Genomic DNA, 11,148 nt, shown 5'->3' with positions numbered 1-11,148 from the left:
GCCGGATGCATCCCCCTTCCCTCCTAGGGGCAAGATGCAGACCGGAGCAGGCTCCCAGTCTAGCTCTGCAGTCCTCGCTGCCAACGAGGTGCGATCGCCCAGGCCCGCGGGGGAGCCCCTTCGCGGGAGGGCACAGCTTGAAGCTTCGGCCGCGTCCGGGATTACAAAAAAAGACAGGGGCTGCTGGAAGGGGCGGGGAGCTGGGGTCGCTGAGACCCCTTCCCCAGTGGAAGGATGGCTGTCTTCAGCCCCGGGACCTGACTGCTGGGCAGGCCCTCTCCACCCTACTGTCCCCCAGCCGCACGCCTACTCCGGGTCCCCGGGTGCACTGGGCGGGCCGGGCGCGGCGGGTGGGCTCCGGCAGGGCCCCGGCTGCGGGCCTGCTTGGTCCGAGGGCTCCCGGGGAGGCGGCTGGCGCGGGCTGCGTCCGCTGGGCCGCAGGGGTCTCCGGGCGTAGAGGAAGACCGCGGGGTCGGGCATGGGCTCGGCGTCGTCCAGGGCACCGGCCTCGCGGTCCCAGGTGGCCCAGTCCCGGCTGGGGCCCTTGGCGACGGCGGCGTCGGTGGGCGGGCGACGGGCTCGCTGTGCGCGCCTGCGGGGTCGGGGCTCGGCGGCCGCGGCGGAGGCTGCGCTGACGGCGGTGGGGCCCGCGCGCGGAGCCTGCAGTCTCTGGCGCGCTGCGTGCAGCTGGCAGGAGAGGTAGGCGGCCGCCTCGGTGTGCTTCTGCAGCTCGGTGCCCAGCACGGTGGCGCGGTGGCTGCGGCGCCGCAGCTCCTCTAGGAAGCGGCGCTCCTCGGCGCGCAGGCTGCAGCGCAGTGCCGACACCAGGGCCTCGCGCTGGGCCACCTCCCTCCGCAGCTCGGCGTTGGCTGCTGCCCGCGCCGCCAGCTGCGACTCCAGGGCCCGGCATTTGCTCTCCAGCTCCCGGGACGCCTCCTCTGCCAAGAGGACGTGGAGGCAAGAGGTGAACATTCACTCGCTCGCCCCCCCCCCCCCGGCCCCATTACACATCCCGCCGCATTCTCCAATAGTCCCCAGGTAGTCCAGGAGCCTGTCTTAACCCCTGCTTTTGTTCTGTCCTTTCGTTCCTCAGCTCATACTGTAGTGCAAGGTGCTGGGGATACGGTGGGTGACATGAAGCAGGATGGGCATCTTAACCCTAATAGCTACGGTGACAGGAAGAACGAGATCAATGCTGTAACGGTAACTGGAGAATATGACCTACTCAGGGAAGGTTCTCCTGCAGAAAAGATGCTTGGACTAGCATCTGAAGGGCGGATGGGACTTCAGTGGCGAGTGTGTGTGCAGACGAATGCTCCAGAGGGACCAGCTTGAGCAGAAGTTCCCTGGTAGGACGAGCTGGGTCGGCACACAGCGGGGGGAGGAGCTGGCCTCAAGATTGTCTTTCTAAAGTGCTATCTTTCTTCTATGTCTACTTGTCTACCCTTTGCCTTTGCCACTGGGGTGGGCTTCAACCCTGAAATCACACTGAGACCATCCAGAGAGCTTGAAAACAACAGCATTTCCTGGACCCTGCCAAAGACCACTTGGATCAGAACTGCTGGGGAAATGGTCCAAACTACACCCCCACGCCCCCTCCACCCCAGGGAATGTGCTGGAGCTGAGGACACTAACTCTTAGGTCCCAAGCCCCGACTCTGCAGGAGCGCAGCTGGGACCTGGCACAACAGAGTGAGCGTGGCCCAGAGGTGGCTCCGCGAGGCACCTGGAAACCGCCAAGTCTTTTTCTGCTTGTGCAAGATTTTTGCTGTGTCTCCTTCCTGTCTGCCTCCGGCCAGAGGAGAAGCAGTACTGGGGGGCTGGGCTGGGGAGGCTTCCTGCTGACCCCTCCTTCCTCTTGGCTCACCCCCATGATCTGTCCATTCCTGGTGCTAAGGCCGGCCCTGGTTTGTGGGAAACAGGGGGCAGCATGGGTGCGGCCTGACTAGGCCAGGGGACAGATCAACCCTTTAATTTCCCCCAGAGGCCTCCAGCTGATGTTCAAAGGGGGATCGAGCCCCCTTTCTCTCCCCCACTGTCCCTCTTTGGATTTAATTTGTTTTCTCCCCAGAGTCCAACAGTGCCTCAGCTCCGGAGACCTCCTTTAATACACATTCAATTAAAAAGTGAGGCATAAGGAAGAAAATCACCAAATGACAGGAAGACAAAGAAGATCCTCCCTCTCTTAAAGTCTTTCATTTATTTAAAACAGAGAGAGTGAAAGCGAGAGCGAGAAAGAGATTCACTCTCCTAATGTCCACAATAGCCAGGGCCGGGCCAGCCTGAAACCAGGAGCCCAGGACTCAGTGCCAACCTCCTACGTGGAAGGCATGGACCCGAGGACTTGAATCATTACCTGCTACCTCCCAGGATCCTCATTAGAAGGACATTGCACGGGAAATGGAGTTGGAACTTGAAACTGGACACTTAGATATAGGATGCTGGTATCTCAAGCTCTGGTTTCAGAGAAACCTGAATCCCATCGAGAGAAGATAAAAAGATGTCAAAACCGCAGCTGGAGCCCTTGGAGAAGGCGGCAACAGGTGCCAGCTGCTGCATTCACAGGACTGTCTTCATCCAATGTCTCAGATACTTGTCCGCTTTCTCCAGGTACCAAGAGCCTGTCCCCTTGCCACCCATCTCAAGAAACAGGCAGAATCAGTTCAAGTTTCCACACTGACCATTCTGCCTGAACACACCAATCCATTTGCAGCACTTCTGATATTTGTAGCTTGGAATCCCCAATTACCGGTGACAGAGCCTGTGGCCTTCAAGCAAGACAACACTAGAGTGGGGAGGCTGGGGAGCTCTCTGTTTTTCCATTAAGCAGCTCCTGACTCAGGCAGTGTGGCCCCTACTTCTGAGCTCAGAGACCCTAGGTACTGGCAATTCTCTTCCCAGCAGCGGCTGCTCAGCCACCTGCAGATGGAAGGGCTCCTATCCGAGGTCCTGGGTTTGAGTCCAGGCACTTTTTCTTTCCCGCTTCCTGTGAATGCACACCCTGGGAGACAGCAGGCGAAGGCTCCAGTCCTTGGGCCTCCGCCACCTGCACGGCAAACCTGGCTGGAATTCTGGGCTCCTGGCTGCAGCCTAGCCCTGGCCGTTATAGGCAGTTGGGGAAGTGAACCTGTGGATGTGAGATCTTTGGCTAAATGCCCGACTCTCTCTGACTTTCAAATACGATGCAAATATATAAATAAAAATAAAAGACCGCAGGGGTGTAATTGCTGCCCTCCCCCACACCTCATTTAAAAGTTCATGGTGGTAAAATACATATCAAAGACAATGTACAACTTGATTATTTTAATATTTCCATAGTGTTAGGTGTGTCAGACCTCTAGCACTCTTTCACCTTGCAAAACTGAAACCAGCCTTAGTGAACATCTAGGGCTCCCCACCCATCACCCTATTATGGAAGACATAATACTCTGTAAACATATGACAACTGCTAAATGGCAAGGAGTGTGCTCCTTCGGCAAAATGAAAACTTTGTTAATTGCATATATTCCTCTTGATCTAGACCAAGGAAGTCCCTTGGGGTCAAGGGCTCCCTAGTCCCCACCTCCACTCAAGTTGGGGTGGACTTGTAGGACCTGAGAGATGGGTCGGGGAAGGGACGGACACAGGCATCTCCTCTCCGCTCTCCCACTCCAGTGAGGAGTCAGACATGGGCACTAGGCTGTGGGGATGGCACGGGCTGTTCACTGCCCAAGGTCACCCAGGTGAATGGGCAGGGGGAAGCCATCCTGCACTCTGCTCAGCAGGCCAAGATGGGGCTGTGGCAGAGTCTAGACTGGGTCTCACTGACAGCTTGGAAGCCTTGAACCCCACTCCTTCTCTTACCTTGCTGGTGGGATTGCGCTTCTCTCATCTCCAGGTCGTGGGTCAGTTCTGGGGGGAGAAGAGAAAAGGCAGCTGTGTGTGTGTACATGCACACGTAGTAGCAGGTAATCAGGCAGGAGTGGCAGGAGGGATACTTGGGAACCTGTGGATTCTCCCTATGCCCCCAGACCCATTTTACTGCAGCCCAGAGAGGACACGTGAAGAAACACACCCAAAGCCCACCCTGAGCTTGGAGGCGGTGACAGGCTGAGAGAGCTTTCCAGCTCAAGCTTGGGGCCTGGATTTGGGACTGAGAAGCCCAGCTTGCTTTGGGGTCCTGGGGGTGCATATTGGTTCCTTCCTGGGGAGAGACATGCAGACATAGGACCCTTGCCTGTTTAGCTGACCGACACTGCAGCAGCTGGAGCTGCTGGGGGCAGTGGCAGAGGGCTTAGGGTAGTGGCTGTTTAGTCGCCCAACACACACCCATTCATTCAGTTTTGTAGCTAGCGCTGCTGGGCCACCCCACCCCCTCCCGGCCCCCATTGTTTTCCAGACAGCAGCACTGCCAGATTCCACAGGACAGGGAGATGGGCTACAAGGCAGACAGCGCCACCCAGTGTTGGGAAACTGTGCTTGGCACTGAGCAGGCACTGAGCAGGCACTGGGTGGCTAGAAGCCACCCAAGGGTGTTGATACTCAAGTGCAGCTTCCTCTTCCTCCTTGGTGCTGGGAGTCCAGCCACCTGCTTGTCAATTGCTTAGCACCCTAAATGCCCCATCTGTCCTCCCAGCCCCACTTCCACTCCCCCAACTCCTCTAGAGTTCGGGAACTGGGAAAGGACAGGCCAGAAGCCACCGTTGTCTGTCAGGGTGGAGGCCTGCTCAGGAGCACCTGTGTCTGCCTGCAGGGTGCATCCCGGTGGCCCCACTGCCCACACCTCCTTCCTGCCCATGTTGGGCTCCTCAAGAGCTCAAGGTGTCACTATAGGTGGCCTCTCTGGGGAACCCACTCGTTGCTGGGAGACAGAGAGCCTTGGCAGTGACCGCAGCCTGAACCCTTTCCCCAGAGGAAGACTCTAAGACTCTAAGGCTTCCATCCCCAGGGCCTTCCTGGCATCAACCTGGCCACTTCTCCAGGTCCCTGCGATATAGCCCAGGGGACCCTGCATAGGTTCAGGGACTGTAGTCCAAGAAATCTTGGTTCTGCCGTGAATTCCCCATAGGGGCTCTTTCTCTTTAGCATAAGGGTGTAGGGAGACAGACTCCCTATCAGCCTGCACCCCACCTCCACCCAACTGGGTCATCTCCTGGCCAGAGTCACCATGATTCAGCTGAGCTTGCCATGAGGTCAGGTGCACTCTATGACCTTGGACCAGTAATGGGACCTTTCTGAGCCTCCATGATCTCATCTGCACAGGGGGGCAAAGCAGCAGCTGCCTGCTGTAGGGTGGAGTGTGAGACAACAGATGGAGGGCCGAATTAGCATTGTCAACAGGGGACCCAGCCCCAACCCACGGCCAGCAGGGCCCCTTCTTCCTGAGCCCCTCCAGACACCGGCTCCTAGGGCCTCTTCTCCATCTCCTGGGCTGCTCCCAGCATCTCCTCTTCTCCTTGGCTCTTCTCTCTTCTCCACCTCCCCCAGGAGGCAGGACCTTATCAGTCATTTCAGCCCCAAGGGTGGCTGTGCCAGTCCAGCACAGTTATTTTTAGCTCCCTAATCAATAACAAGAGGCTGCAGGCCTGCACCTGCCTGAAGAGAATAGGAAGGGTGGGAGGGGGCCACCACTCTGTCCCTCCGGTGACATTTTCTTGGAACCTAGAGAGGGGAATGGATCCAAGGCCTCAACCTGGGGGCAATGCAAGCAGAGATTCTGGTCTCCGAGTTCCCCAGTTTCCTGTGACAATGTTGCCATTGAGGGAAGCAGTGGCCTCTGGCTGGGTGAGCCTGTGTAGCCACCCAGGGCTGCCCTCAGAGGGCTGTCAGGTCTCAGGGGATGACCATGAAGAGCTGGCTTTGGAACGTGGCTGTTGGAGCTGCCTGTGCAGCTGTAAGTCAGGACTACCTGCCCCTTGCGCCAGAGTGTGAGCAGCCAGGGAGCAGGGGGCTCGGTCTGGGGGAGTCTGGGGGCTCTGGGGGGGCCTGGGGGGCTCGGGGGGGCTCAGCCTGGCTGGCCCAGCAGCACAGTATGTGTGACTGACACACTCTCTGGGCCTCAGTGTACCTGCTGGTACCAAAAAGAGGCCAGTTCTTGCCACCCAAGACAGTCTGGGAGCCCTGGCCAAGCACCTCCCATCCCCCCAAAACACAAGCAGCGGAGGGAGGCCCCAGGTCCAAGAGCGAGGCCAGGCCTGGGATAGCCTCAGTACCTCCCTCTGCTCTTCTCACAGATCCAAGGAGTTGCCAAGTCTGTCCCTTCAACCTACTTCCCTCTTTGCTCTATCCCTCATCGCTCTGAGCTGCACCCCTGGACCAGGTGGTCATCTCTGACCCTCCACACCCACTTATCCTGTATACACCTGCTGGGTGGAGCTTCTGGATGTCTTGTGGTGCAGAGCTAGCAGCACTCTGTGGCTGCATAACCTGAGAGGGACCCCTCCACTCTCCCACCAGCTCCAGAAGGAGGTGGCAGCAAACACTCAGCACTTCTGTGGATACTTGGCTCTGGCTGGAGGCATCTCACTAACGGATCTGCTCACCAGCCCTGCTGTTTCTTCCTCACCCATCTCCTGTCACAGCCTTCCAGGAGCTTGACTTCCCCTGGCTTCTCTTGAGCTCCTGCTGGCTGGCTTTCTTGTTTCTGGTTGTATCTTAACATTATCTGCCCCACGTGCATGCGTGTATCTCCCCCGCCCAGGCCCAGGGGCTCCAGAGGGCTGGGAGCTGCTCAGCCAACAGCGCCTGGAAGGATCTGATGCCCAGGCTCTGCCCCGCTCCCCAACTGGAGCCCACTGTCCTCACACTCTCATCTCCTGTCCCCAAGGCTTGGGTTCATCATCCAGGAAAAGAAGTGACAGTGTGGGCACGCAGCAAGGGTGCCACGATGGATGGCTAGGTGAGGTCCCGTCCTCCACCCCTGCTGTCCCTGCCTCCTCTCCGCCTTGCCCCACGCTCCTCTCACCTGAGCAGCGTTTCTGCAGCCTCAGGATCTCCAGGTGCAGGTCCCGCAGCAGGGCCATCTGTTCCTTCTTCAGGAAGCTGATGTGGCGTTGTGCGCTCTGGATCTGGTGCTCTAGGGACACGGTGTCCATGGCAACCAGGCCTGGGCCCCACCTGAGAAGGACAACAGCGTGAGCCCCACTCCCGTTTCTGAGGCCAGCTGCCCTGCTCTGCCCTTCCATGTCTCATCATCTCCCCACATGCTTGTTGGTGTTCTCCTGCCACCAGGGAGGCTGTCACGGCGGGCACTTCCCCTCCATTTGCTCACTCAGACTTCACAAGCAACTCAGTAGGGGGCACTGGTTGGAAGTCCAATGCTTTTTTTTTTTTTGTATTGTTTTGTTTTTTAATGTATTTACTACTTGAGGGATAGAGGAGAGCTAAACAGCTCTTCCGTCTGTAGATTCACTCCCCCAAATGACTTTAAAGAGTGGGCTTGAAGTTAAGAAACAGGAACTCAGTCTAGGTGTCTCGCAGGGTAGCAGGGGTCCAGGTGACTTCCAGTTTGGACGTCTTGTAGTATGTAGGCTCCAGGGTGAGCACCCAGCAGGTGGCAGCTCCCAGCTCCACCCCCAGCCCAATCCACCCCTACGCCTGGGCTCTGGGTCTGAGGTGGGAGGAGGATGCATCCCTGAAACGAGATGGAGGGGACAGCACCCCAGTTCCAGGTGCAGCTGGAATCTCCAGCCCTCCCTCTCTGGCCACCCACACGGGGCTCCAGCTGGCCTCTTCTCTGATTATCGGGGTCCCGGGGAAGCAGACAGAAAGCACAAGAGACCCAGGGCACCTGCCTTTCTTGCCTGGGACTTCCCCAGCTCCTGAAGGATTTTCTGGGAGAGGGAGGCCAGCAAGACTAAGAGCTGGGTCTCTCTGCTGGCCGCCTCCAGGCAGGCTTCCAGGGGAACCTGAACACTGGGTCCTGTGGAGCACCTACCTGAGAGCTTCCCAGTCACTCTGGGACCCTTCCCTCATTCTTTCTTGTCCCCTCTGACTTTCATGTCAGCTGGGAGTGGCCCTCTGCCCCCGGGTGGGGGTGGCTCATGGGGCCATAGTGACCGATAGGAACTCGGTACTATGGCCTCCCTTCTGGCAGGCACTCAGCTTGCACTCCTGCTTCACAAACAAACGAGCTAAGACTCACAGCTCAGTGACCTTGCAAGTCACACGCTGGGGAAGTGGTGGCAGCCCCTTCAGTCTCCAACCATGTTCTTTAGCCTAAAGTAGTTTCCTAATATTTACAATAGGAATGGGAATTACAAGGGGGATGGGAATTACAAAGGGATGAGAATTGTGATACGGCAAGTTAAGTTGCTCCTTGGGATATCCACACCCCTGGTTTAAGTGCCCCCTACTCTGCTTCTGATGGAACCTCCTGCTAATCTCTCATGCTCTCCCTCTCTGTAGCTCTGCCTTCCAAATAAAATAAATAAATCTTTTAAAAAGTATGGACATGTATCATTACCATCTGTGATAACTTCCCTGCAAGAAACCCACAGAGCATCATTATCAAAAGACACAAGGCAGGACCTACAGTGGAGGGCCAGGGAAGGGCTCTTTGTGCTGGTGGCTCTGAGGCTGCAGCCTTGTGGTAGTTAGCATTTCGAGGGTCCTAAGGTTCAGGACCACTGGACCAGCCCTTCCTCTGGAATGTGGGTGGGAGTTTCAGCAGAAATGGATCACTAGGCCACAGGCAAAGGTGCATGCCCTCAGACTCGGCTGCCTTTGCATTCCGGCTAGGCCTGACCCCCTTGGCCTGGCCAGGAGCCACTCAAAGTTACTCACGCTGAGGCCCCCTGCTGAGGGGGAGTCCACTCCCATGTTTCCATTGTTGTAAGCCCACCGTGTTCGCAATCTTGTCAGATGGCCATGTATAGTACAGTTTGAAGGAGGGCTGTGTGCTCCTTAGACAAGTAAAGATAAGAGCATCCCAAACAGGGAACTGCATCTGTTAAGGTCCAGAGACGGAACAGAACCAAAGGTGGTGAAGACAGCGTCCGTTTGTTGAGTGCCTCCCATGTGTAACATGAGGTGCTGTGCTTGGTGTGTCTGAGGCGCTGACAAACGGCCACGGCTGGCGAGGGCTGAATGAAGCGTAAGGTACTGCGGGCATCCAGGAGGGGAGATGAGCAAGAGAGGGACCACAGGCTCTTATACATCAAGGTAAGGGGTTCTCTTTTTCAAAAAAATAATCATTATTTTTACTGGAAATGGAGGGAGGGAGGCAGACACACACATTCCATTTAAATGAATACCCGAAACGGCTGGGAGGGCCAGATCACGGTTAGGAGTTTTGGACTTAATTTGGTCTCCCTCATGGGTGGCAGAGCCCATCACCTGTCCCTTCCCAGGGGCACACATTAGTGAGAAACTAGGCTGCAAGCAGAGGACTGGGACTCAAATGGGGCACTGGGATACTGGATGAGACACCACAAGCACTGTCACACTACACCAAACACCCACCCCAAGAATTTTAGATTAATATTGAGTGATGGTGGATGTTGCAAAGGATTAAGCCAAGAAGGGAAGTGAGATACCTTGTGTTTTTAACAGTGACTCACCCTGAGGTGGGCATTTGGCATGGTGATTAAGATACACCACTTGAAAGAAAAAGATATATCACTTGGGGCCCAGTGCAATAGCGCAGTGGTTAAAGTCCTCTCCTAGAACACGCCGGGATCCCATATGGGTGCCGGTTCTAATCCCATATGGGATTAGACGAGGACGGCCCAAAGCCTTGGGACCCTCTACCCACATGCAAGACCCGTAAGAGGCTCCTGACTCCTGCCTTCAGATTGGCTCAGCTTCTGCCCATTGCGGCCACTTGGGGAGTGAATCAGCAGATGAGAGATCTTCCTCTCTGCCTCTCATCCTCTCTGTATATCTGACTTTTCAATAAAAATAACTAAATCTTAAATATATATTATATGTATGTATAATATATATTTAAAAGGCAGAGTGATAGAGAGAGGGAAAGACGGAAACAGAGACCTTCCACCTGCTGGTTCACTCCTCCTAGCAGACATAAGAGCTGGGGCTGGGCCAGGGCAAGGCTAAGAGCTTCACCCAGATCTTCGGAATGGCAAGGGCCCAGGTCCTTGAGGCTCCATCTATTACCTTCCCAGTTATACCAGCAGGGAGTTGGATTAGAAGAAGAGCAGTTATAATTCAAACGGCATTTTGACATGGATGTTGGTGGTGCAAATGGCAGCTTGACCTACCGCACTTCTATGCCTGTTATTTGGAGTCATCTTTGATCTCTCTCATCTTTACACCCTACAGCCAATCCACCTGCAAATTCTGCTTGCTCCATCTTTAAAAGTTACCTCAAGGCAAGCATCTGGCACATGGTTAAGACCCCCACTGGATGGGTTCAAGTGGTAGCTATTCCACTTGCAATTCTATTCTCTTCCTAACACGCACCTGGGAGATGCTGAGAATGCTTCAAATATTTGGGTCTCTGCTACTCATGTTGGAGACCCAGATGAAGTTCCTAACTCGTGGCTTCAGCTTGACCCTGCCCTGACTGTTATGGAAGAGGGAACCAGCAGATGGAAGATCTCTCTGTTTGCTTGTCTTTCTCTGCTTTGCAACTAAATGACAGGAAACAAATAGCAATTGAAACAAGTAAAGCCAAAACAAGAAAATGCCCCTTGGAATGACTTCTGGCTTCCATGGCTACCAGCCTGGTAACTCCCACCCCACAGGCACTCTCTCTGTGTCATCGCAGCCCCCTCCTCCGTGGTCTCTCATCCTTTCTTTGCCACATGGAATCCTTTTAGCAAGCAAAGTTCTAGGCATGCCTCCCTGACTCCAACTCCAAATCTGCCAGCAGCTTCCCTGATAACTCACAGCCAAACTCTCTGCCCTCACCACACCCTACACTGTCAGGTGCTTTCTGTCCCTGCTCCAGCTTGCCTCCCAACCCACTGCCCTCCCTGCTGTTGGCTCTTACGGCAGCTGTCCTGGCCTCACTGCTGTTTCCTGTACCAACTTTGGAATTACCCCATTGAAAATAGAACCTTCCGGCAGGGTCTTTGGCAGGTTTGGGTTGGCGGCAGCCCACACTGTGGTGCCCGAGTGGGAGTCGTGCCAGTTCAAGCTCTGGACCCCAGGTGCCTAGTAATGGCAGAGCCTGAGAGGCAGCGGTAAGGGCTCATGTTGCTGGGTC

At 55.8% G+C, this 11,148-nt stretch overlaps 1 protein-coding gene across 1 annotated transcript; it reads right to left on the bottom strand.

Moving 5' to 3' along the window:
* Positions 1-306: 306 nt before the first annotated feature.
* On the bottom strand, positions 307-7,072 carry CCDC92B (coiled-coil domain containing 92B). Its single transcript, XM_041000859.1, has 3 exons — positions 6,943-7,072; positions 3,843-3,890; positions 307-938 (listed from the first exon to the last, which is right to left on the bottom strand). The coding sequence occupies exons 1-3, from the start codon at positions 7,070-7,072 to the stop codon at positions 307-309; spliced, it is 810 nt and encodes a 269-aa protein (XP_040856793.1).
* Positions 7,073-11,148: the final 4,076 nt, after the last annotated feature.

This window comes from Ochotona curzoniae, unplaced genomic scaffold, assembly GCF_017591425.1.
Source record: "Ochotona curzoniae isolate NIBS_2020 unplaced genomic scaffold, NIBS_Ocur_1.0 scaffold_2453, whole genome shotgun sequence".
NCBI classification, from domain to species: Eukaryota; Metazoa; Chordata; class Mammalia; order Lagomorpha; family Ochotonidae; genus Ochotona; species Ochotona curzoniae.
The sequence above is the reverse complement of the archived record's forward strand: the minus strand, read 5'-3'. Positions and strand labels throughout refer to the sequence as shown.

Coding starts and splice junctions, on each gene's coding strand:
- CCDC92B (XM_041000859.1), bottom strand. CDS start 7,072: ATGGACACCGTGTCCCTAGAGCACCAGATCCAGAGCGCACAACGCCAC. Junction 3,891..6,942: donor GCTGCAGAAACGCTGCTCAG/GTGAGAGGAGCG, acceptor TTCTCCCCCCAG/AACTGACCCACGACCTGGAG. Junction 939..3,842: donor AGCGCAATCCCACCAGCAAG/GTAAGAGAAGGA, acceptor TCCTCTTGGCAG/AGGAGGCGTCCCGGGAGCTG.